This window comes from Lepidochelys kempii, chromosome 2, assembly GCF_965140265.1.
Source record: "Lepidochelys kempii isolate rLepKem1 chromosome 2, rLepKem1.hap2, whole genome shotgun sequence".
Classification (NCBI taxonomy): Eukaryota; Metazoa; Chordata; order Testudines; family Cheloniidae; genus Lepidochelys; species Lepidochelys kempii.
In genome coordinates, this window is record NC_133257.1 from 186,211,748 (window position 1) to 186,239,508 (window position 27,761).

General features: G+C 42.1%; 1 protein-coding gene across 34 annotated transcripts in view; it reads left to right on the forward strand.

The window, feature by feature from the left end:
- The first annotated feature begins 273 nt into the window (after positions 1-273).
- CLASP2 (cytoplasmic linker associated protein 2) overlaps positions 274-27,761 on the forward strand; it is a 271,237-nt gene continuing 243,749 nt past the window's right edge. For 8 of the 34 annotated variants that reach the window (XM_073333032.1, XM_073333052.1, XM_073333038.1 and 5 more), the window contains exons 1-3: positions 289-1,565; positions 13,408-13,486; positions 27,309-27,412. In XM_073333032.1, coding sequence (XP_073189133.1) covers positions 1,371-1,565; positions 13,408-13,486; positions 27,309-27,412 — 378 coding nt within the window. In that variant the 5' untranslated portion in view covers positions 289-1,370. Of the gene's footprint in view, positions 1,566-13,407; positions 13,487-27,308; positions 27,413-27,761 lie in introns of all 34 variants that reach the window. The other 26 variants (XM_073333043.1, XM_073333045.1, XM_073333039.1 and 23 more) reach the window with 11 other exon arrangements.

Below are 27,761 nucleotides of genomic sequence, written 5' to 3' on the forward strand. Positions count from 1 at the left end.
CTTTATCCTCCGCGATTTCTCTCTTCCCCGACTCAGCCCGCCCGCTGATTATTGAGGAAAAGGGCGGTACACAGGCCCTGCGGAGGCACGTAACGAAAGGGAAGGACCTTCGCTCCTCTGCCTGGGGAGGTGGTGGCCGAACAGTCGCAAGCTCAGCAGCCCACAAGCGCATGCGCCTGCTGACGGCTGTAAAGGTGGGGCCGCAAGACCACGCGCTCGCCCTGCCGCGCGAGTCGGGGAGAGGGCGGAGCGTGCGCACGCTGCAGCGCGAGGCGGGAAAAGAGGCGGAGGTCAGGCAGGGGACGCTGTATCGCGCGCACGCGGGTTTCTGTGGGTTGGACTTGTGCCAGCGGAGGGCGCGCGGGCGGCCGGCGGCGCGGGGAGCGAGCCGGGCTCGGTACTGGGAGCTGCCGCCGTCGCAGGGGTGCGCGCGGGCGGGTCGCGCGCCCTGAGAGCAGCCCGGCGGCGCGGAGGAGCTGGCGGCGGCTCGGGGAGGAGCGGGGCGGGGCCCGGAGGGTGAGTGACACCCGGAGGCGGGCGCCGGCTGGGCCGGGCCGGGGCGGGGGCCGCAACCTTCCACGGGCCCGAGGAACCGCCGCAGGCAGGAGACGCGACTGAGCGAGCCCGCGGGGTGCCGCGGCTGCCGCCCCCCCACCCTCTCAGCGAAGACCGAGCAGAGGACGCGCCAGGGCCGCTGCGGGGCGAGTCCGGAGCGGCTGAAGTTTAGACCGGGCGCGGAGCCGCATCCATCCTCGGGCCAGGGAGCATGAAAGTTCCGCTCCGGCCCCGCCGCTGCTTCCGGCTGCGATCGGCGACGGGGAGCCGCTGCCCACTGCGCTGAGAAGCGGCGGCGGCGGGTCCGTGCCGGGCCTGCGGGCTGGGGAGAGACGCCAGCAGCTCCACCGCCGGCCTCTGGGGATCTCCTCAGAAAGTGCCCGTGGCGCTGACGCCCCCAGTTGGAACTTCGCAAGAAAGGAAACTTGGGGGGGAAATCGTGAAAAACACTGAAAACTTGAATAAAAAGCAGTTCCCCGAAATCAGAGGATCCTGCAAACATCCCCTCCCCGACTGCGTCACCAGCAGCCTCACAAGGGAATCACTGGAGATTTAATTTAATGCATTTGAAAGGATTTTTGTTTGTGTGTTTCTTGGTTAAGGGCCTTGTCTTCACTTGGCGGGTTTGTCTGCGGAGAAGAACAGGAGAAAACCTCCTTTTTGCTGGGCAGGACTTGGAGGTGAAACGGTGGTGGCTACTTTTCCAGCTGGGCACTTCTCTCCACGCCACTCCTCACTTTGTGTGTGTGTGTCTTGTTTTTGGTATTGAAGCAGTTTGATTCTTCTCCTAATAAACTTTTTCGTTCAAATCCACGATGGAGTCTGGCAATATGGACTATTTCTGTGATCAGGTACAGCAGAAAGATGTGAGCCGCAGGATGCAAATCGGCCAAGAATTGCTGGAGTATCTGGCTGACCCCAGTAGATCCACTGACATAGAGCAGGATCAGCAGCGCCTTGATAAAATGATTGACGAATTAACAGGATGGGTCAACTCTAGTAATTTTAAGGTAAGAATGTTTTGTGCAGTGGTTGTAACAGGATTTTTCATGTTAAAAAGGGTTGGTGCTCTTAATTATCTTTGAATCATAAATGAGCAGAACAGGACCCCAGTTTTTCTTGCCTAACATATCTCGTTTCTTTCTTCCTTCCACACAGAGAGGTTTTTCAGAAAAGTGGATTTTGTTGGTTGGAAAGATTGTTTTACAGCGTATTTCTGGCCTATAAGAGGTGTTCCTATTTTCTGCTTTCATGTTGGATAAAAATAGTACTAGCATTTGTCATTTAAAATATTGCAGTAAGAAAAGTAATTTATGGAGAGATGTTTTGATGCATCTTTTTTTGTGTGTGTGTGGTTCTTGATTATGTTTTTCTCACATTTTATGTCATCCTGTTTTTTGACCCCTCCCATTCCATACGCCCTATATTCACTCAGGTACATATTTTATGGGGTTGCCTTTATTTTTTGTGGGCCATACAAGTGATCTTTCACTAAATGTGTATTTTATAGGGGTTAACTAGTGATTGCTGTTTCAGGGTCCATGTGTAAATTTGAGTTTATCTATGCCATCTTTTGTATAGTTTTCTCAGTATGAATAGTTATGTTGTATCTTTCTGGAGGTCTGTGATGACTCATGTTTCAGATTTTTCTTTATGTATCTTTAGCTAAAGTGTACAAGAAAGTGCTAATTCTGGGTGCATGGAGTGAATGTAGTCAATTCTCTTGCTTTTGGATACCCAGGAGAAACACTGGCAACATCGTCATATTGTCCACTTGGGCGACTATTTAACTGCAGGTTTCAGAGTAGCAGCTGTGTTAGTCTGTATTTGCAAAAAGAAAAGGAGTATTTGTGGCACCTTAGAGACTAACCAATTTATTTGAGTATAAGCTTTCATGAGCTACAGCTCAGTTCATTGGATGCATGCAGTGGATCCGATGAAGTGAGCTGTACTCACGAAAGCTTATGCTCAAATAAATTGGTTAGTCTCTAGTGTGCCACAAATACTCCTTTTCTATTTAATTGCAGTTGCTTTGCGCTTCAACTGGTGGCAGTGTTGGTCTGTAGTGCTGGACTCAAGTCTGTTAAGGGAGCATCAGGATTTTTTGTTTTTGTTTGCAGGGGTAGTTCCATATAAAAAAAATTGATTGCTGTGTACTTACGACTTTATCAGTCATTTTGAAGTGCCTCTCAAATTATTTCTGTTGCTTCAATAGTTCTCTGAAGATTACAGCTCAACAGGCAAATATCAGAGCAGTTTGTACAGTATAGTAGTACATGTTTGTGATGGTGGCACAGTAATTAAACTTTTTTTTAGCATTTATGGATGTTACAGATCTGTGAATTATTTTATAACATTTACGCCTGTTTTTTAGGATTGAGCTCTGAACACTATCAGTTTCAGCTATTTTCACAAGCACATCAATTATTACAGGTCATGTTAGTGTAGAGATGGCTCCTTATTAAATATTTAGCATAATTGTGTGTTCTTGGCCTTAAATTGCTTATTTTAGGGTAGAGCTATTTCATATAGGCACATAGCAAAATTGGGTAGGTTTGAAAGAGATAATACTTTCAGTTTGGATGATGAGCAGCTGATAACATTTTTCTTAGCAGGATGGTAGTTTAAAAAAAGTGTACACTTAAGATAGGCAACAAAGACAAGCATCACCTCTGTGTGTTCTATATAAAAGCTCATAAAAGATACCATTAGCTACAGATAAATAATGCTCTTTTCAAAGTGTAATTTCTTTCTCACATCAGAATGTTCTGTTTCCTTTAGATGTAAAGATGACTGGGTGCCTTGTTTAAGACTGGTAGAAAGGCAAGAAATATGTAGTATTTTAAATGATCAAATACTGTACTGTACAAATAGGACTCTTACAGAGCTTAATAGACTTTAATAATGTAAAAGGCTTGCAAGCTAATTAGAATTCAGTTTTGCTTTCCCTAAGTGCACATTACTCCTATTGACATTGAGTTTTATACACACAAAGGGCAGCATTCCCTCCCCACTCGACCTTTCAGAAACAAAATAAAACAAGTATGCTACATCAACACAAGGGTAGTAGGAATGTAGGAATTGCAATACTGGGCTAGTCCAATTGCTCAGTTAATCCAGTAGCCTCTGTCTATGATGATGGTCACCACAAGATGCTTTAAAGGAAGATTAAGAATTTTCTCCTTGAGCTTGAGGAGTTTGTGTCTTCTATACTTATTTTATCTGATGCAACAGCGGAAGTTATCCATTTAACTGTTTTAAGTTTATTTTAATCATACTAGACTCTTGGCTTGAATGATAGTCCTGTGTTAATGAATTCCACAGGCTAATTGTGTAAGAATATGATTTTATTCATTTTCCAAGGGACTGTCATCTTGATTCTTTCAATGTTGAATGCATTTAAAAAATCTTAATCCTTCTGTACAAAGTCATTTAAAGTGTGCCCTTCATGACCTTTTGAGCTGTGAACTGAATGTAAACTGATAAGGTGTTGGATTCATGAGACCACAGATACACAATTTCAGTGTGGTTGCTGCTGCATCAGTAGAGTGAATTGCCAAGACACTAGTCATCTTCCTTGCAGCAGTGAAACTGAGGGGAAAAAAAACTTCCTATTTATATTAATTCTTATGGGGAAATTGGATTCGCTTAACATCGTTTCGCTTAAAGTAGCATTTTTCAGGAACATAACTGCAACGTTAAATAAGGAGTTACTGTACCCCGATTTAATTTTTTTGTGGAGAAGCCTGTGGCCTCAGCTGCATGTGTGTGGGGAAGCCCCCGAGCTGCGGCTTCTGCCGTTGCTCCTGGGGCCAGCCGCATTCGCTGCTGCTCGGAGGGTTCCTAGAGCCAGCTGCGCAGTGCAGCTGGCTGAGGGGCTGCCCGAGTAGCTGGCTGCAGAGCCTCTCCCAACAGTGTCTGGTGTGGCTGTCCCCAGGACCAGCTGCTTGGGCTGTCCTCAGGTCAGTCACGCTGGCTGCTGTAGAAGTCACGGAGGGTCGCAGGAAGTCATGGCATCTTTGACTTCCGCAACCTCTGTGGCAAACACGGAGCCCTAATGATGATGCAGAAAAGGCAGAAGTGTTCAGTAAATATCTGTCTTGTATGTGGAAAGAAGCAGGATGAGGTACTCCTATCATATGATAAAGTGCTTTCCAGTCCATTAGTAATTGAGAATGTTAGTTAACATCTAATAGGGATATACATTTTTAAATCAGCAGGGCCAGATAACTTGCACCAAAGAATCCTAAGAGTTGGCTGCAGTCTTTGGTCTGATGATTTTTAATAAATTTTGGAATATGGGGGAAATTTCAGAAGACTGGAAGAATGCTAAATGTTGTGTCAGTATTCAAAAAGGGCAAGTGGGATGACCCAGGAAACTGGAGGCCAGTTAGCCTGACATAAATCCTGGGCAAAATGATGGAAAAGCTGATAACGGATTAAACTGATAAAGTATTCAAGGATAGGAATATAGTTAATGCCAGTCAACAACATAGTTTTACGGAAAATAGGAGTTGTCAAACTTGATTTCATGTTTTGATGAGATGACAAATTTAGTTGAGAAAGGTAGCTGCATGGACGTAATATACTTACTTTTGTAATGCATTTGACTTAGTATCACACGATATTCTAATTAAAATGTTAGGAGAATATCAATAGAGCACAAGTTAAATAGATAAAGAACTGGCCAACTCACATCTCAAAAGTAGTTGTCAAAGGGGAACTATCATTGAACGAGGGTGTTTCTAGTGGGCATCCACAGGGATCTGAAGCTATTCATCATTTACATCTGTGATCTGAAGTAACTATAAAGTTAGTGAAGTTAAAATTTGCAGATTATGTAATGTTGGCAGAATGGTAAATGATGATGCCAGGCAGTCATGCAGAGCTGGAACCATACAGCTGAATGTAAAGTTACACATTTAGGAACAAGAAATGCAGGCCAAACCTACAAAAGGGGGGAATGCATCCTGGTAAGCAAGAACTATGAAAAGGATTTAGGGATCATAGTGAACAAGCAACTGAATGTAAGTTCCCACTCAGATGCTATGGCAAAAAAGGCTAATGCTACATTTGGATGTGTAACAGGGGTGTAGCGAACAGGAATAGGGAGAAGATTTAGTCTTTATGGCATTGGTGAGACAGTTCTGGTATCCATGTTTTAAAAAGCATGTTGACAAATTTGAAGAGGGTGCAGAAAAGAGCCACAAAAGATTTGAGGGCTGGAAAAAATTCCTTAGTTACTTGATTAGTGTGTAGGTACCTTCACGGGGAGAAAATATCAAGCACCAAAGGGCTCTTTAATCTAACAGAGAGAGACAACAAGAACCAATGTCTGGAAGCCATAGTCAGACACATTCTAACTGAAAATAAGGCACAGTTTTGTAGCAATTATGGTAATTGACCATTGGATCAGATTATCAAGGATCTCTTGACGTAGTCATATAAAGATATACTTTAGCCAAACACAAGTTTTTGGGTTCCAATACAGGAGTAACTGGGTGAAATGTAATGGACTGTGTGATATACAGGAGATCAGACTAGATGATCTTATTATCCTTTCTTGTCTTAAACTCTACAGATCTCTGATAAAATAGTTTCCCTTGGTTCTGCCTCATGTCCATTGTATGAAGTGCCTCTTCTGGAACCAGAATAAGCGTTCAATACTGGGGTTACTGAATCATTTGTAGATTCTAGCCTCAATCGAGGGGCAAAAACAAGTAGTCTTTTTGTTTCTGTAAAAGTAATCCTAGAGTTCCTGATACAAGGTTTTTTCACAAAGTCTAAAAAGCTTTACTTCAGTTTGTCTCAGTACCGTATTGTGCCATGCACCCTGTTTTCTCCTATTGCCATGTTCAGTTGTATTTTTCACTCCTTTGTAATTTTGGCTCTTATCTTTCACTAATAGTTGTGGAGTTAGGATGTTCTAAAGTGACACTTCAGGTCTTTAGACCTGCTGTAATAGCTGTCTGGTGTCTTCCCGTTTTCTGACACTCGAGGTAATCTTCCTGCCAGAGTGAAAGCCATGAGAAAGGATTGTAGACTTTCTATTTCATTGTAGATTCTTATTTTCACTTTTGTAGGTAAAGTGATCTCTACAGACCATTTCTGCACTAAGCCCAGTTTAGAATACTGAACTTTGCAAAAAGCAATTGATCTCTTTTCCTTTATTTGGGTCATAAGCCTTTTGACCAGTGAGAAATATATTTTCATTTTCTGTGAGTAACCTGCACTGTAGCCTTCATATTAACTATGCTAATTTGTGGAAGTTCTGCCTTGTGTTTTAAGCCCCATGGAAGGACCACAAAACCCTTCAACTTCTCTTTTGCCAGGTGGATCAAATTATTCTATTTTTCAGCTAGATAAGTAATCTAGGAATCTGCTTTGAGATTTTGGTACTCATTCTGTCAAAGATAGTGTAATGTTTTGAGGGAGAAATGTCAGCTCTTACGAAAAACTGCAAGGATGTTTCCCGGTGATCAGTGTTTTTTCTAAACATTTAGAAATTTGAGTTGCTATCCTCTTAGGATATAATTTTTGGGTAACAAAGCCTGTTGTCTTTTCTTGCTGTCTGTTGGGATGAAGCTGTACATTGTATATACATTAAAAACAAATCCTTTAATTGTTGAGTTCAAAACAATGTGAGTAGCTTTTGAAGCATCTTTTAAATCTCAGGCTAATTCTAGTATGAGGGGGTTAATCAGTGGATATGTTTTGATCCACAGTTGCTTCTTGACTTCCTGTATTTTTACTGGTTATTTTTGTTTTGACAATTTTGTTATCTTCTCTCTATTGTTGATGGATAAATGGGCACTGCTGATCCAAGACAGGTGAGAATCTAGGGAGAATTCTGTAAGGGGTAGTAGGACAAGACATGATACTCTGAGAGCATTCCTCTTGGTACCCCTCTTATTTGTTCCCCACTTTAGTACTCCTATCCTTAGCAGTGTTGGCCTTACTGGATGCCCTGGGTTGTACAGCCTTATGTACACAATCCTACATCATCTGTTGTCCCCAGGATTAGATCCTCCTCCTCCCCAAAGAGGCAATATAGACCATTCCAGCTAAGTGAATTAGTGTAGTCTCAGATCCTGAAAAGACAGGAGAAAAAGGCATTCCAGGACCTCATCAGATGCCTTGCAGAGGCTGTGTGCGTTTCTTTGCTCAGCAGGTCTGCTATGCCAATAAATGAAGGACTTTTGGAGCCTGCATATAACCTATGGCATATTCCATCATCAATACTGGCCACATGCAAGTGAGTAGACCAAATGTCTCTTCCAAGGGGTTTGAATAGTTTAATTTCCACTCAGTACTAGGTTTGCTTATAGTGGCTGTGGCCAAGGCGTGTTCAAAACAGCAAGGACCTCCCGTGTCCACATCCAGGAAGAAGGACCTGAAGAAACTAGGCCTCTTTAGGAGCAAGGTTTACTCACTGGCCAGCCTCCAGATGTGCATGGATAATTATCGAGCCCTATTCTCCAAGGATACATTTACGTTGCAGCCAGAAGTGTGCATCCCAGGTTGCATAGACAGACAAGCTCACAGCTAGCACAAGATAGTGTGCCAGTAATAACAGTGTAGCCTTGTGTGGCAGCTTGGGTTAGCCTCCTGTGTACATAACGAGCGGGTCCAGACGGATTCAACTACTTGAACTGGGAAAAGCTGTCTCAATTCATAGACAAGCCACCACAGGAACATTGAGAGGAATTGAAAGCCATTGTAACTGAGGGTCACTTGATAGGCCGCACTTTCCTACGGGCTGTGTTGTATGTGCCTGATATGGTGATACATACTATGACAACATTGGTGGCCATGAGGTCTTCCTCGTTCCAGGTGTCGGGGATCCTCAGCATGGTCCAAATTACAGTCAAGGACTTTCCTTTTGAGGGCAGTGAACCCTGTAACAAATGAGGTCCACTGATCGTTAAAGGACTCCATGGCTACTTCATGTTCACTGACCCTAAATGTTCCAGCGCCAAGGACAGTAATCTTGCTTCAGGCAACGTCCCTCTGCCCAGTACTATTACCAAACCCAGAAGACCTTAGAGCCACCGAGAAAGAAAGTTCAGTGTAGGTGACCCTTTAGTTTATTCCTCTGAAGATGCAGCTCTTCAGCCAGGCAGTAGGTTCGATACCTGTGTTGAGAGTCGAGCAGAATCTCTTGAGGATTGATTCCCTTCTCTCCCCTCCTCACCCAACCAGCAGCTGCCTTTTATTTTTCGGAAGTCTGGACTTGATCATTTATGACCAGTGTGTCCTGGAAATTGTAAACAAGGGCTATTCTATCCAATTTCAGTCCTTTCAAGTCCCTTACCCTCTTCCGCATCCCTTTTCAGGGACTTTTTTCACAGGATACTGTTACAAAAAGAGGTGGACGCCCTTCTTAAACTTAGAGCAGTAAAGGAGGTGCCTTTAGAATTCAGGGGCAAAGGTTTTTATTCCCATTATTTTCTCATCCCAAGAAAAAAAGGGTGGGCAGCGCATTCTGGACCTTTCACATCTCAACAAATTATCCACTGTTTCAAGTTCAGGATTGTGAACTCATTCCCTCATTAGATCCTTATGACTGGCTTGTGGCTCTCAACCCACAAGCTCCTGTTTTTACAACTCCATTCATCCAGCCAAATGGAAATATCTCCAATTATTAGTAAGAACATCTCACTAGCAATACAGTCTCTGATCTTTCCACAGCACAGAGTATTCACCAAGTGCTTGGCAGTCATGGCAGCTTGTCTAAGGAGACAAGAAATCCGGGTCTACCCATGTGTCAACAACTAACTGATTTGAGGAAGACCACCTCAGCAAGTGACCAACTTGATCCAAGAACTCTTAAAACTCCTCACTGCCCTGGGCTTTAAAATCAACAGAGACGTTCATGCTTACTCTGACTCAAAGCATAGTTCATTGGAGCAGTGTTAGATTCCAGATCAGTGAGTTTACCATAAGAAAGATTCCAAATGATGATGAACCTCATCAACCAACTTAAAGATTACCCCAAGACACTAGGAGTAATGCCTCTCTCTTGGGACGCATGGCCTGATACACCTGTGTGATGAGATTTGCCAGACCTCACCTATGCTCCATTCAGGAGCAGTTGAAATCATTGTGTCTGTCCAGCAGGCATCACATGAACAATGATACTCGCAGACCAGGAAGAACTCCTCATAAAACTGGTGGAAAGACCTCTTCAGGTGTGGAATGGAATACCTGTACTTACTAAGAAGCTGGTGACACACACTTCCATTTAGGGATAGGGAGTTCCTCTAGATCACCTTCAAACTCAAGATACATAAAGTAAACATAGGTCCTCCCTCTGCTTCTAATCCACCTACAGCTCAGAGCCATCCACCTGGCATGCAAAGCATTCCTATCCGAACTCCATAGATCCATGTAACTTCATTATAACTAGGCATTATGCCAGCTGATGAGACAGCAAGATTGTCTCTACTCTGTTAGGAGGCCATTTTGACTTTGGGATTGGTGCACTCTGAATTGGATCACACCAGTGGCTCTGTACCTTCCCAGTGTTCAGAATATGTTGGCAGATCAGATCATCAGGCAGTTCTCAGGCAACCATGAGTGGCCCCCAAAGACAGTCCTACAGAACATGTTTCATAAGTGGGGGTGTCTATCAATATACCTCTTTGCCCCGTAGACCAGAACAAATGTCACATTTTATTTCAGAGGGCGTGCAAGTCCAGGGCTCCTTGACAGACATTTTCTCATCTCTCAGACATCTAAGCTAATTGTATGCCTTTCCACCAATCCCTATGATACTGAGGGTTCTGAGGAAGATATTACATAGCACAGGAATGATGATTATGATTATAGCCCAAGGTAGTTCTGATATTCAGATCTGACGATCATTTCAATACAGCCCCTCTTCATCTTATCTGCCCTGCCTGTGTCTCACAGAACAATGTTCAGATGAAGTTGGATAGCTGACATGCTGGCTGGATGATGTCCACCACAAGAAGCTGTTGAGCTGAAGGTCAGAACATTTTGCTCCAAAGCAGAAAAGTCTTAGCTGGTGGGAAAGGAATATAGTGGCCCCTTTAAGGGGTCACCCTCTTGGTGTGGCTGCAGACTAGGGATGGTTAGGGCAGGACGTAATCATCTGACTAGGTGGGTAGGCTGGTGGGATTCATGTAACCCATTGGCCCCATTGGGGGAAGGTACATAAACTCTGTTCCTCCATCTTGAACCAATGTCACACCTAAATTAGCAGCACCCACCATCCCACCCTGTTTTTTTGGTCTGGTGAGGAAGTTGTGCTAGTTTCCTTTTTTGGGATTGGGGAGAAGTTTTTTTCTCACTGCTGGATGGCTGGTTTTCACCTTCCTAGCAGAAGCTCAGTGATCCTATGGTGTACGTCAGAAGGTAATGTTAGTGTTGTCATAGTTTAGCACATGTCAGGTGTCCAGTGCGGGTACTGATTTCATGGGTGGTCTGGTTCCTTGATAAATTGGAAGTGAACTAGAGTGGAAGGCATCCTGCAAAGAGGCTGTGTAATGGATTTGGGGCTCCTAATATCTGGTACTCTGAAGAGACAACTCCCTTTCTCTTGCTTCTTGACCATCGTATTAGAGGAGGGTGTTTTGGGGTCCAAGCAACAGGTTGGGGATCAGTTTTGTGTGTGTCTGAAGGCTGACTGCAGCTCTTCATCTGGAAACGGTTAGAAAGGAATCATGACCCACACTGTGAATTATTGCTGGATAGTTCCCAGAATAGTTAAATTAATAAAGATGCAGCCTAATAAAATATCCCTTACATCTTGACTGTTACATGTCCAGGACAGTATTTTCTTTGTATCTGCGGAAGAGACTACTGATGTCAAAAGCTGGTTTAGCGCTTCAGTAAAATCTGATTCCAGGTGCATAACAAATTACTTACACCAGTTCAGTGCCTTAACTTTTTAAAACTTCAGCAGCAAACATATACCACTTGAATGGTTCAACTCCAACCTTGAAAATAATTATGGGTGATGTGATTTGATAGCTGAGTGTAGATGTCCATGTTATAATAGCATCTTCCTCTTCAGGAGTTAGGCATCTACCCTGGTAATTTGTGTTGAGGATATTGGCAAGAAAATGAGGTGGGTAAGTGCTTGCTCCATTTGCTTCTTCACTGCCTGAAATTTAACTTTGTTTAGTGTTGCTTCCTGCAGCGTTGCTTAAAATTATTTCCAAATTTCAACAGCATCAGCAATAGAGCAGCTATATTTCTGTAGATTGTACAAAGCTTTGGAAACAGGTTTCAGTATATTAAGCTTATCTTCTACATTTCACTTAAGTCCTATGTTGACTACTTTTGCTGTGTGTGATGAGTTCCCCGGAGTGCAACCTGAAACTGGGGTACTGCTGAGCCTTCTGGTGTACCAACCTGGGCGCTCTCTCACACTGTGATGCTGTGACAAGCTGCCAACCTCTCCAGCTACTGTACATACACAGCCATCTAAAGGCAGGGATACACCCAGCTGAGTTAAATGAATGTTTCTCTTACCCGCTCATGAACTAACAATAAAGAGAGTCCAGAGAATTCCCACAGATCCCCAGCCCAGGACCCCAGAGCTGTATCATCCTGCCTTGGTCAGAAGCCTGACCAGTGTAAGTTTGTACCCATTCTGCCCATCCCTCAATGTGGAGAGGATGTGCACCAGCTTTTGCATGCTGCACAGATTTCCCAAGCACTTCAACCAAAACACACTGTTTTAGGTAAAATATTAAACAGATTTAGTAACTACAGAAAGATAATTTTTTTTTAAGTGATCATAAGTAATAAACATACAGATCAATTGGTTACCTAAGAAATAAAAGTTAAAATTGCAATCTGAGTTCTATAAACTAGACAAGATTTGAATCAAGGAGTGTCTCACCCTGATGGTATAGTGCCTTAATACAAGCTAGGATTCTCCTTTCCAGGCTGGGACCATCTCCGCCATTCCAAATCTTTCTCTACCAGACGTGCTTTCACGGAGTTGGTGGGGGAGAGAGGCCAAATGATGATATCGCTTCTCCTTCTTTATAGGTTCTTCCAGCTTGCTGAAGCAAAGTGATTGTTAGAGAAATATTTTATAATTTGAATGTTTTACCTTACTCCTGGCATCCCTGAGTGTTTGGCTAAATTTTTTTAATTGCATGATTACTCACAATTAATTTTTTTAATTGCGTGATTAATTTTAAGATTGGGAAACAGGAATAGAAATAATCTTAAAAGTACTTGAAAGTTCTGGCAAGTACAATAAGATATTACTAAGTGATCTTCATGGTTAAAGATAGGATGTCCACGTGTGCTTTCAACTGCATAGTGAAATGCCTACGCAGCTGGCCAGAATGCTTTTAAAAATGACCTCTTTAGTCCACAGGTCATGTGACCTAGAGTGATCATAGGGCTGGGAACCTTACATCAATTATGTTTCTACGTCTGCTACTGACTGTATCTGTTGTTCCTTTAGCAAATTAATTTTAAGTAAATCATTGTCAATTACAAATGCAAAAATTAGATGACTCATTTGAGTTTAAATCCATTCTAGGTGAAAATATGAAAATGTTGCATTCCTAAAAATTGCTCCCTTTTGGCTGAAGAATGCAAAAGGTACTGAAAAATCCAAAGTGCAGCATATTATGTAAACATACTAGATCGAGCCTAAATATAGTATTAAAATTATTCACCTTATATAAAACCTTTAGAAAGTAATTGTCAGCTCTCTAATTCGAATATTGATCTGATGATTCAACATGGGTGACTACATCACTTGCCAGTTAAGGTATTTATAGACAGATTAGAATATATTTTAAAGAACTGTCTAGTGATATACTATATATATCTAATACTTTCTTTTATTTTCTACAGGTGGCGTTAGTTGGATTAGATGTCCTAGGTGCCTTTGTTGACAGACTATCAGGACACTTTAAATCCTATGTACCAACTGGTGAGTGAAGTACCAGTCAATTCTCCTTTTCCTTCAAAGAAAAATGTAGGAAAAAAGTGTTGTTTTCTTAGTAAACATTCTTATTTCAGTAACTATGTCTGACACATGGCTGAGAACTTTTGGAGGTAACTATCACACTAATCAGGTAAACACACACTCACACTAAAAAGCATATATCTGCAGGATGAGGGCCTATATGCCCCATTAGGGGTTGACTTATACATACATAATATTGACAAGTTAATATAAGTATGTACTTTACCTTAATATTTTAAGACAGCTATATCGTGATTCTTCAAGATTCCAAGAATTTTTTGGCATCAATTTCTTGCTACACAGTTGTTTACTCTTCTCCATTATCTAAAGTTGTGTAACAACTTGATTGTATTACTTTAAAATTGCATTAATAAATTGCAGTTTCTATTTGTACAAGCCTGTGTATGGCTTCATGAGCCATGGCATTAAGGGGTAGGCTGGGTCCCCAAGGATAACTATAGGCATTTCAACATCCCCAGCAGTTATTTACTGGTCTGGGAAGTAAGTCCCTTCCTGCAGCTGTTCAAACAGACCAGAGTTCTAAAGATGCGAGCGTCATGTACCTTTCCCGGCCATCCCACGTTGATGTCGGTGAAACGTCCCTTGTGATCCACCAGTGCTTGCAGCACCATTGAAAAGTACCCCTTGTGGTTTACGTACTGGCTGCCAGGGTGGTCCAGTCCCAAGATAGGGATATGCGTTCTATCGCCCCACGACAGTTAGGGAATCCCATTGCAGCAAAGCCATCTACTATGACCTGCACCAGAGTCACCACCCTTGATAGCAGCAGCTCAGTGATTGCATCGGCTACTTGCATCACAGCAACCCCCACAGTAGATTTGCCCACTCCAAATTGATTTCCCGCTGACCGGTAGCTGTCTGGCGTTGCAAGCTTCCAGAGGGCTATCGCCACTTGCTTCTGAACTCTGAGGGCTGCTCTCATCTTGGTATTCTTGTGCTTCAGGGCAGGGGAAAGCAAGTCACAGAGTTCCATGAAAGTGCCCTTACGCATGTGAAAGTTTCGCAGCCACTGGGAATCATCCCAGACCCACAACACTGTGCGGTCCCACCAGTCTGTGCTTGTTTCCCGAGCCCAGAATCGGCATTCCACAGCATGAGCCTGCCCCATTGCCACCAGGATGTCCAAATTGCTGGGGCTCGTGCTTTGAGAGAAGTCTGTATCCATGTCCTCATCGCTCTCGTCATCGCGGTGCCGTCTCCTCCTCGCCTGCTTTTTCAGGTTCTGGTTCTGTACATGCTGCAGGATAATGCGTGAGGTGTTTACAATGCTCATAACTGCTGTGGTGATCTGAGCGGGCTCCATGCTTGCCGTGGTATGACTTCTGCGGGAGAGCAGAGTTGCAGCGGAAGTGGTGGCTAAAGACGGATGCCACGAGAATAGATATTTATAGAGAACGACGAGAGGACCTGCGAGGTGGATTCATGAGAGCAGAGTTTCAGTGGAAGAGGTGGAGGATGACATTTCCAGAGGAAGAACACATGTACCCGGGAGCCCATGACAGACAACACGGAGAAGTTCACTATTGAGACAATAGCAGGAGAGCAGAGTTGCAGCGGAAGCGGTGTATGACGATGATTAGCAGCACCCGGGAGGATCAGAATGGATCCCCTGAGCTGCAGGAGAGCAGAGTTGCAGGGGAAGTGGTGGATGACAGTGGTTAGCAGACCTACTGTACCGTCTGCTGCCAGCAGCACCCAGGACTCAACAGCGGTGGTGTCGGTGAGCTGAGCTGAGCAGGCTGCACGCTTGCCGTGGTATGGCATCTGCTCGGAAAAAAGGCGCGAAACAATTGTCTGCCTCTCCTTTCACGGAGGGAGGGGTGACTAATGACATGTACCCAAAACCATCCACAACAATGTGTTTGCCCCATCAGGCACTGGGAGCTTAACCCAGAATTCCAGTGGGTGGCAGAGTCTGCGGGAACTGTGGGATAGCTACCCACAGTGCACCTCTCCATCAGTCGATGCTAGCCACGGTAGTGAGGACGCACTCCGCCGACTTAATGTGCTTAGTGTGGACATACGCAATCAACTGTATAAAATCGTTTTCTAAAAATCAACTTCTATAATATCGACCTAATTTCATAGTGTAGACATACCCTTAGTTGGTAGCTCTCATCTCTGGGCCAGAAGGTCAGGAGCTCAATGTCGCACTAAGATTTTGAGTCGTTGCCGATTTTGACAATGCAGAACAGTAAATAGTATAAATATTAATTTGTAGATGCCTATAAGTACATGCATCTGGGAGCTTTAAAATATAATTGAAAACATGATAAAAAGGCAGCTTTCTAAATCCTAGAGCATGAACACCTTCCATCATACAATAAGACAACACACAATATACTTAATATAAGAAACATGCTTAATGTAAGAAATGAGTATCAGATGTATTTGTCTTACATTTAGGGAGCGTTCTGGAGTTATGCAATAAATCTTCATTGGAGAAGGCCTTGCTTTCCATCATCTCAGGATTAAACCTGGGCTTTAATGTGATTTTTATTTTTTTTATTTATTTTTATATCCTACTTTTGGTGTGCACAGTTGAACAGATATGTAAGTCAAGTCTTTGCTCAGAAGAGTTTACAATTTAAATATTTTACTATGTTGGTGTTGGAATAAAAATAATGCCACTCTACCCTAAGCTGTGAACCCTGCATATCTGCTCGGTGCAAACAGCATAAGTAGATGCTGATAAGTTTTCCCCAGCCCACCTGTGATGCATTTTATCCAAGTTGAGCATGAGAGCTTGTCTAAACTTAACTTTCACCGGTTTAATTCCACTTAAAATGGCAGCTTCAGTTAAACCGCTTCTACTTTATGTAGAGCAGGCCTTAAATTGCCAAGTGAAATCTGCTTTGGGAGAACCATGGGAATTCCAGGAGAGGACAGAACTTTTGCCTTTATGTGTATTCACTGTTTATATGCCAGGTTGATGAGAAATAAGTTTAACCAAGAGCCAGTTTTTCTCCAGTCCATCCATGTGCAAAATCACTTCTGTGGTTGTTAATGAAGAAGGAAAGAGACCTGAATGACATGACCCTAGTAACAGGTTTCAGAGTATCAGTAGTAGTTTCTCTTTTCAGCCATCTCTCTGTAAAACACTGCTATGTTGTTGCACTGTATATTCAGTGTTAAAAGCTTCTTGCACACTTGTGCATAACTAAGCCTGAACTAGTCAAATAATGCTCTCTTGGGTGTGACCATACTGTGTTTAAACAGTCTGGGTTATAGAAGAAAATATTTCAAATCCATATCTCGGCTCTATGAATAGCAGTACTGCTTATTTGAGAGGGTGTAGGACTAGGAAATCATCCTATAAACTTTGTGGCTGAACCCAAAGCTCCCATGGTCAAGCAGTGGGAAAGAATCAAAATTATGATTCTTTGCAAACTCCAGCTGTGACATTTTAACAGATATGGCACTGCCTGTTATGGTCATAGTTCATGATGTGTGCTGATGGCCAGTTGTGTATTGCAGATTTACACTTCAGGCTGGCAGTGTGATATGGGGAGTGAGGAAGGGCTTCTATTACTAGACAGGAGAATATTAAGGGAGAGAGAAGAGCATAAGATCTCCAAATAGAAGACAAGATGGCTATAGCAACATTGAGTCTTTTTCTTAGCAAATGTGTATGTTCTCTAATATGCCTCTTTCAGTCTATGACTTTGCTGGATCTCATCATACATATAGATTAGAGATGGAGAGAGCTTTTCCAATCAACTCTTAAATATTACTTTGAAAATTGAAAATGCTGATGCAAACCATTAACTTCCCCCTCTCCTTTTTCTTCATATATATACTCCAGGACGTAGTCTTTGTGGTTTGCCATTCTTACTCGAAAACAGTGTCACGGTCTTAATGTACTCAAGTATGATCACTTATTATATTAAGCACCATTCTGTCCCATTATTGTGAGATTAAATTGGTACTATTTTTTATATAATAGTGTTGGGTATTTTTTTAAATCCACCTTATCCCAACTGGAAATTTCAGTCTGCTTTTTTGGTGTATATTATTTTGTTTAATGAAATAAGAAATTGAAGGGTTTGTCATCTGCCAAAAAAAAAAAAAAATCCTGCATTTTCTCACTTCGTGCCTTGTGTTTTTGAGATATTGGAATGTTCCTATGCATGATACTTACACTCCCAGTAATAACTGACCTAACGCATTACCTAAGCATAACCTGTCAAAACATGGGCCTGCAGTTACATTGGAATGTAGTTCTTTAAAGGTGGGGCAAGGGGAATAACTGTCATTTAAGACATTTGCTCACTTAAGAATAAACAAGGGTTTTGCTGAGGAGTGAAAGCAAAACAAATGCATTGTTACCTATATAGCTTTATGAACTACCTATATCCCATAAATTAGTTTTAGCCAGGGTCACTAACATAGGCATTTTAATATGACCTGAATTGCACATTAGTAACCTTTGTATGGAGATATACCATAGGGTAAAGGAGAATGAATTCAGTTTCCTAGGCAACAATCTTGCATTGTAGAGAGTGTGTTTTACCCTTTCTTTTCAGATTAACCATATTACACATTCTTTGCAGCTATCATTAATATTGATATTTCTGGGAGTTTTGAGAGAGATGAAATGCTGAAATGATTTTTATAAATACCTTCATTGAAGGTGATTGAACTGTTTCACTACCAAAGAGATTATTGTAGAAGTCTAAGGATACCTGGTAATAAGAACAGAGAGGTATGTTCTGGAGAAATGAAGCAAATTAAGCAGCATTTTTTAAGAAGTGTCTGTCTTTGAAACAGTGTAGGGCTCTATTGTAATTTAACAACTACTTCATGAAGATGTGATTAAAACAAAATGCAGAGATTACATAAACATGCATTTCTATTTTTTCCACCACATTCCATGGCTTGCAAAAATGATTGAAGTATTTTTAAAGGAGTGGTACATAAGAGGACAAAAAATAAGAATAAATGTATGGAGAAATGTCACAAAAATAGTGCTTTGAAACTCTGTATAAGTCCTCGTTCACCAGAGTTAACTCTGTTTTTTCTATGCTGCACTGCTCACAGCCAAAGATCAAATAAGAGTCCCAACATCTGTGAACTGCTGAGATTCTTCAGTACAGTGATTATGGTTAGAGGAAGGGGTAAGAATTAATTTGAGGGATGAGGTTAACGGTTTTGCCTCCTTTTGGGGGGAAAAAAATGTTCTTCTGAGAGTACTTAATGAAGACTATAGCTTTCTAACATACCGTCAAAGTTAAGACTAAGGTGTGCAGAAGTGACTAGTGATTCTGGGTGCCTCAATTTTTCTGTAACCAACTTGAGACGTATGAAAGGGGCCTGATTTTCAGAGAGAAGGTTCTCAGAAAATTGGGGCTTCCAGAATTGCTAGCCATTTTTTAAAATCTTGGCCTAAATCATATCCTGCTTGAATGTCGCTTTTCCTCACCTAGTAGTTCAATATTTGTTAATATGGAACCAACGTAACATCAAAATATAGTTAGGAAACAATTTCTGGTTAGGAATTCTTTTGTTGTTGCCACAGATAATGGAGAGAGTAAAGAATAACAATAGAGGACTAATTAATATATCCAACCTTTCTTAGTAAATATGAAACCCTGCCTTGAACAAACTTCTTCACTTGCATTCCAGAATCTGTTAGATTATTTCAGCTTTAATTTACAAGAGACTTTTCTGTGTTTATTAAATTGTTCTTGAGGCTGTGATATGATATTTCCTGTTAAATTCCATGTGCAGCCTTACAAGACTTGTCATGAAATACGTCTTAAGAATCTGCAAACTGAGTAAGGGAGAAACAGAATGAACCAGAAATCATTTTAAGCACTGTGTAAAAACCTCATTTTATTATAACAGCTTGAAAATTTATATATTTTACCATCCCAGGTACCATATCTACTTGTTAACATTTTACTTATAATTCTGATTAAAAAAAAGTCTTAATACTTTTTAATGAAAAGGAAATGTTTAATATGGGCTAGTAGATGAGAATAATCCTTTTAGGTTATATATAATTGTTGCTTGCTTCAGAGTGAGACAGCAGATGCTGGATATTTAAGTTTTCTGTAACATGTTGTAGGATAAGCAGTCATTGGATAAGAGGGAAGGTCCTCCCACGTATTGATAACTGGTTAAAAGATAGAAAACAAAGCGTAAGAATAAATGGACAGTTCTCAGAATGGAGAGAGGTAAATTTTGGTGTCCCCCAGGAGTCTGTACTGGGACCAGTGCTGTTCAACATATTTATGAATGATGTGGAAAAAGGGGTAAATGGTAAGGTGGAAAATTTGCAGATGGTACAAAATTACTCAAGATAGTGGAGTCCAAAGCAGACTGTGAAGAATTACAAAGGGATCTCACAACACAGCGGCAGATGAAATTCAGTGTGGATAAAGGCAAAGTAATGCACCTTAGAAAACATAATCCGAACTATCCGTACAAAATGGTGGGGTATAAATTAGCTGTTACCACTCAAGAAAGAGATCTTGCAGTCACTGTGGATAGTTCTCTGAAAACATCTACTCAACATGCAGCAACGGTCAAAAGTAACAATGTTAGGAACTGTTAAGAAAGGGATAGATAAAACAGAAATATCATAATGCCACTGTATAAATCCATGGTATGCCCACATCTTGAATATTGCATGTAGATCTGGTCTCCCCAACTCAAAAAAGATGTATTAGAATTGGAAAAGGTACAGAGAAGAGCAACAAAAATTATTAGAGGTATGGAACGGCTTCCATATGAGGAGAGATTAAAAAGACTGGGACTTTTCATCTTGGAAAAGAGATGAATCAGAGAAGATATCATAGAGGTCTATAAATTCTTGACTGGTGCAGAGAAAGTGAATAAGGAAATGTTATTTACTCCTTCACATAACACAAGAACTAGGGGTCACTTAATGAAATTAATAGGCAGCAGGTTTAAAACATACGAAAGGAAGTATTTCACACCACATAGTCAACTTGTGGAACTTGTTGTTGGAGATGTTATGAAGGCCAAAACTGTAACAGAATTCAAAAAGGTTTCAGAGTAGCAGCCATGTTAGTCTATATTCTCAAAAAGAAAAGGAGTACTTGTGGCACCTTAGAGACTAACAATTAAGGTGCCACAAGTACTCCTTTTCTTTTTGAGAATTCAAAAAAGAACTAGATAAGTTCATGGAGGATCAGTAGAGCCCTGCACAGATACAAAATTTATATCTGCAGATATAAATTTTGTATCTGTGTGGCGCTGTAGGGATCTACTGGGAACCACAGTGGCGAAAGCAGCAGCCTATCAGGCCGCCACTCCCAGGAGCCAGCGCCCCGAGCCGGCAGCTCCTCCGGCATGGCTGTACTGGCCCCAACCCTGCTCACTGGCAGCTGTCCCTGGTTGTGTTAGTGCATTGGGTCGGGCTGGGGGCAGTATAGCCATGCTGGAGGAGCTGCTGGCATGGGGTGCTGAGTCCTGGGTGTGGCAGCAGGCTGCTACTTTGGAAATTGTGGTTCCCAGTACAGCCCTGCAACTCCAGGGATGCTGATTTATATCTGCGGATATCTGCATCTGTGGACATAAATTTTGTATCCGTGCAGGGCTCTAAGGATAAGTCCATCAGTGGCTGTTAGGCTAAGATTTAGTCAGGGTATTTATAGTACAAATCATGGACAGATAATGGGAAATAAAACAAAAATTCACATCCTGTGACCTGTCCATGACTTGTACTAAAAATACCTGTGGCTAAATCTTAGGTGGTCTGGGGGGGCCCTTTATGGTTGATGCTGCTCCGGGGCAGGAGGGGAGCAGCCTGGGGGACTGCTGCTGCTTTCTATTTTTTACTGTGTTGTTTTAAAGCTCTTAGAGTCCTACACTTGCCAGTCAGGTGTCTCTTACTGTTGAGAATCAGTTTTTCTTGAAATGCTTCCTTCCAGAATGATAGGTTCTCAGCTAACTTCATCTGCTTTTAGATCTGTTGTGGATGAACAGCTCAGTGAAGACATCTGCCCAAATGATGTAGTGATAATTAAAAAAACAAATATGATGCATAAAAACGTATGACATCAAATAAAATGTTCTTAAATGACTTTCTTGATTTTGATTTGATTCTAATCACCATTATTGCTTGAAATATTTCTGCAATAGTTTAAGGGCTTGTCTATACTACCGCACAGGGTTAATCTAAGATATGCAGCTTCAGCTACATGAATAGCCTAGCTTACGTGATGTACTTAGATCTGCTTACCACGGTGTTTTCACTGCGGTAAGTCGACAGCTGATACTCTCCCGTCGACTCTGCTTGCCCTTTTCATTCTGGTGGAGTACTGGAGTCAACGGGAGAGCGCTCAGCGGTCAATTTCTTGCATCTATACTAGACATGATAAATCGACCCCTGGTGGATCGATCACTGCCCGCTGATCTGGCTAGTAGTGTAGACAAGCCCTAAGCCTAGTCAAAAAGCTGACATTTACTTGTGCCCTGCGCTGTCCCCCTTCTTTCTAGTCTCCTGCTGGTAAGATACATGCTCATCAACTTTATGGTTGAAGACCTTGCTCTTGTGCTGGCTAACCCCGTGTCTTCCCAAAGGCCACACATCCATTACTTAATACATTAATCCTCCCTTCCCCCCAAATAGTGCTAGGCAGTGTCCTCCCCAAAAATGGATTTATGCTTATACCACAGAGTCTGCTGCTGCAATGGAAGGAGGCCTTATGCACATAGTACCCTCTGCTGAGGTGTCATGAAGCTGAGATTTCAGTCTTCCGGTCCCAGCCCCTATCTTCCAAAAGAAGAGCAGTGGGCTAAGGAGCAGTTATGTCCTGGGCAGTCTGAAGACCTGTGAGAAGCTCCCTGCTACGTTGTTGGTCTTTTGTATTGGGTGGCCTTGCCAAGATCAGTCTGCCAAGCAGAAGGTTAAGTGTATTGGCCCCTGCCATCAGCCACCCCAGCAGACCCTGTGGTGGGGTAGTGGGATCTTTGCAGTACAGAGCCCTCTGTGAGCCCTCCCCTCTTCCCATGCATCTTACTCAGAATAGCAGTAGCTGCTCAAGGTGAAGAGGCAGCTGGCAATCTCCCCTCTTTCTAGTAATAACAGTCATCTCCCACTGTTGTATGCAGCATTGTTGTAACCCTCTTGGTCCCAGGATGTTAGAGAGACCAGCTTCTGTTGGTCATAGAGATAAACTTGGGCTTGCACAGAGCTCTCTTTCAGGTCTGGGCTGAAGAACAACTCTGGGTGAGGTTCTGTGGCCTGAATTATGCAAAAGGTAAGGCTAGATCATAATGGTCTCTTTTAGCCTCATCTATTCTTTAGCTCAGAAACTGAAGTTGGCACAGAAGCAGCAGTATAACTCGCCAGGTACCCATAGTAGATTTTAGATCACAGTGACTTCCAGGTGGAGTTCCAGGAGTTGGATATGAACTAAAAAGCACTAGATGACTTGGTAGCTGCTTAACTGAGAGACTGGCTCTCTCTCAATCATACCACCACAGCTGTGATCAGCACTCTTGAGAGAGAGCTGCAGGCAGAGCCTTCTATGTGTTAGCCCCTTTGACTTTGAAGAAGTTGCTGAGACCATTGGATAGGAGAAAATGAGTCTGCTACAGAACACATTTAGGTTATGAACAGAGTACTGGGAATCGGCATAGCAAGATAACTTGCATAGTTTTGGTCTAGCAGTTCACCCAGGAGGTTGCTGCATAATCTTAAAACTCTGTTGTGTTGCTGCCTTTTAATCAAGTGTAAGTTGCAATTTGGTAACACAGCTAATCAAAGATTTTACAGGTCTGATATTTATTTCCATTACAGCTTGTTGAATTTAGGACTTGAAGATAGTCACATTAGTTCAATTAAATAGTAGTAAGGATGCTTGTGCTCAATATTGTGCCTTCTTGTACCCTGATTCTTGTGGGAGATAGAACCTTATTTCAATAATACATTTTGTCATTCTGTATAGATTTTAGAATTACTGAAAATGGCATGCATAATTAGAAGAAAACCGCATCTAAAAACAATTTCCAGGCTAGCTTTTTGAGGTCTGGCAAAGTGTTCTATTTCTGAAGCGTTACCTGCACACCTTAGGGCACCCCACCTCTTCCCAGTCTGTAGGGCTCCAGTCAAAAAGCACCTACCCTTACCCAATTCATAGGGCTCAGGGTGTAACTAACTTGGTCAATTTTAAGTACCCACACCCTTTCCCAATACGTTGAGCTCTGGGTGTATACTACTTCTCCAGGTGTGCAGGACCTTTTACCAGTGAAAGAGCCTTACCCAGTAATATGCTACATAACCTCTCTATATTAACAGTCACCAAAACAGACTGCACATGCTACATACACAATTCTCACCACTCCCAATAAGACAGATGAACTTTTCTTGATGGTCAGTCAGGATCAGGTCCATCTGGGGGACTCCAGTTTCTGCACGCTGTCATTGGCAGATTGTTGAGGTCTGGCAGTTCTGATCTTTGGGGCTGTGTCCTGGAGTTGGTGTCTCGGGTTTGGTCACAGAGACTCCCTGCGGACTGTCACCTGATGTGCTGAGACTACCTCTAAGCCCCTTTTCTCTGCCTGTTTGGGCCTCCAGAACCCTGTCTTGTTGAGCTAGATAAGTTAATCTGCTGCAACACAGACTCAGACAAGCTGCAGACTTAACTGAAAACGGCTTAGCAAGTGCTCGTGTTTCCAGCACCAAGACACCCAGCTCCCAATGGGATCCGAACCCCAAATGAATCCGTTTTACTGTGTATAAATCTTATACAGGGTAAATTCGTAAATTGTCCGCCCTCTATAACACTGATAGAGATATGCACAGCTGTTTGCTCCCCCAGGTATTAATTACTCACTGTGGGTTAATTTAATAAGCAAAAGTGATTTTATTAAACATAAAAAGTAGGATTTAAGTGGTTCCAAGTAATAACAGACAGAACAAAGGAAGTTCCCAAGCAAAATTAAAACAAAACATGCAAGTCTAAGCCTAATACATTAAGAAACTGATTACAGAGAAAATCTCACACTCAGAGGTGTTCCAATAAGCTTCTTTCACAGACTGGAATCCTTCCTAGTCTGGGCCCAATCCTTTCCCCGGTACGGTTCTTGTTAGCCTCACCTCAGGTGGTAACTAGGGGATTTCCCATGACTGGAACTTCCTTTTTTCTGTTCCACCTGCTTATATAGCTTTGGCACAAGGCGGGAATCTTTTTTGTGTCTCTGGATCCTCATCTCTCCTTCTAAATGGAAAAGCACCAGGTTTAAGATGAATTCCAGTACCAGGTGCCATAGTCACATCCTAGAATCATAGAATATCAGGGTTGGAAGGGACCTCAGGAGGTCTTCTAGTCCAACCCCCTGCTCAAAAGCAGGACCCATACCCAATTAAATCATCCCAGCCAGGGCTTTGTCAAGCCTGACCTTAAAAACTTCTAAGGAAGGAGATTCCACCACCTCCCTAGGCAACACATTCCAGTGTTTCACCACCTTCCTAGTGAAAAAGTTTTTCCTAATATCCAACCTAAACCTCCCACACTGCAACTTGAGACCATTACTCCTTGTCCTGTCCTCTTCCACCACTGAGAATAGTCTAGAACCATCCTCTCTGGAACTACCTCTCAGGTAGTTGAAAGCAGCTATCAAATCCCCCCTCATTCTTCTCTTCTGCAGACTAAACAATCCCAGTTCCCTCAGCCTCTCCTCATAAGTCATGTGTTCCAGACCCCTAATCATTTTTGTTGCCCTTCGCTGGACTCTCTCCAATTTATCCACATCCTTCTTGTAGTGTGGGGCCCAAAACTGGACACAGTACTCCAGATGAGTCCTCACCAATGTCGAATAGAGGGGAACGATCACGTCCCTCGATCTGCTCGCTATGCCCCTACTTATACATCCCAAAATGCCATTGGCCTTCTTGGCAACAAGGGCACACTGCTGACTCATATCCAGCTTCTCGTCCACTGTCACCCCTAGGTCCTTTTCCGCAGAACTGCTGCCTAGCCATTCGGTCCCTAGTCTGTAGCGGTGCATTGGATTCTTCCATCCTAAGTGCAGGACCCTGCACTTATCCTTATGGAACCTCATCAGATTTCTTTTGGCCCAATCCTCCAATTTGTCTAGGTCCCTCTGTATCCTATCCCTGCTCTCCAGCGTATCTACCACTCCTCTCAGTTTAGTATCATCCACAAATTTGCTGAGAGTGCAATCCACACCATCCTCCAGATCATTTATGAAGATATTGAACAAAACCGGCCCCAGGACCGACCCCTGGGGCACTCCACTTGACACCGGCTGCCAACTAGACATGAGACATGACATCCTATGAGACCCAAAGCCTTCATTCTTTCTGGCCTGACTCACAGGAAGTCTTGCAAGTAAACAGTCATTTACAACCAGTTGCCGTAGTTGCTGGGAGCCATCAAGATTCCAGACCACCATTAATGACCCACACTTTGGATAATTACAATAGGACCTCAGAGTTATATTTCATATTTCTAGTTTCAGATACAAGAATGATACATTTATACAAATAGGATGACCACACTCAGTAGATAAGATTTGTAGTGATAACTTATAAGAGAGATTTTGCATGAAGCATATTCCAGTTACATTATATTCACACTCATTATCATGTTTTCATAAAATCATATGGAGTCCAACATCACAGTTGGTTCCCAAAGAACTTCCTTTTGGACCCCAGTTTAAATAGTGAAATTTGAGTCCTTTTTAGCTGTACCTTAACCAATCATTATACTACAATTTTACTAACCAGTTCTAACATAGTGTAACAAAATTCTCTAACCAATCCTACCCCACCACCGTAATTAATTTACACCTAGCAAAAATGATTATGTAACAGACAGAAACAATTAAAGAACCAGACACATACCATACAGATAAACAATAGGGGAGTAGGGACCATAATGACAAAACAATAAAGAAATGAGGATTTCACAACCACAACTATTGATAAAAGAAAAGGAGGACTTGTGGCTCCTGAGCATAAGCTTTCGTGAGCTACAGCTCTCATCAGATGAAGTGAGCTGTAGCTCACGAAAGCTTATGCTCAAATAAATTTGTTAGTCTCGAAGGTGCCACAAGTCCTCCTTTTCTTTTTGCAGACACAGACTAACACGGCTGCTACTCTGAAAACTATTGATAAGTGATTTCTTGACAGGATGCTATCAGACTAAGTTTTCTTTAACCATCTTAAGATCTGTTTCTTTATCTGGTGATAGTGGGTGCTACTAGGACAGGGTCTCCTTCTTAACAGCCTGATATCACATTGCTTTAATGTAATATAGATGTAATGTGAGGATGTGACTTCCTACTTCTCAGCTAATGACTGCTGCTTGGCTGCTCTTTTAATCTGGTTGCAGACGGATACCTTTGGCACCAGGCCTTACAATATGGCTGCAGACAAAGGCCTTATCCTTATAAAGTAATATCGGCTGAGAAGCCTTTGTCTGACATTCTTTTTGAAGATCAAACTGAAGTAATGTATATAGTTGGCAAGAAGGGAAATATTATCTGTGGCTTAGTTATTTTGATAGCATTCTGCTTCTTAATTCCAGTCCAACTCATTGTTCTTAAACATGTGACAGAAAACTGATTAGCGACTCATTTAAATAATTTTTTTTTAAAAATCTTTCTTTAAAATATTTTGGACTTGTTTTGGACTTGTTTTCAGTCGTGTCTTGATTTTTGAACTAGAAAAATCTTAATTGTTCTCTAAGAAACATTTCTTAGAAACTTGTTAGTCTTAAATTGATTAATACATATTTTGTTAATCCTTTTTTTGGTCCTCTAGTTCTTCTAGCATTGATTGATCGAATGGGAGATGCCAAAGACCAAGTTCGAGAGCAAGCACAGACTCTTATATTGAAATTAATGGACCAGGCAGCACCACCAATGGTATGAACACTTCTGGAAATTCAGAGTTAGGCTCTGATCTTACAAACATTTACATGTGATCTTAACTTGAAACACAAGTCATTCCAATGAAGTCAGTTGTTAAGTGTGTGTGCAAGTTTTAGCTGGATCATTGTTTTAATGTGTAAACAATATTGGATTGTTTTGCATTAACTGAAGATACAACTCTGACACTAAACATACTGTTTTTACGTTATATAAATCAAAAGCAGATGTTTTCGTACTAGGATGGCAGAAGTATTTTAATTAAACATGTTTGAAACTTCCAGATGGGCTTGAATTTTAATTAATACAATGGAAATAAGCTTGACCCTCAACTTTCCCAAAATCA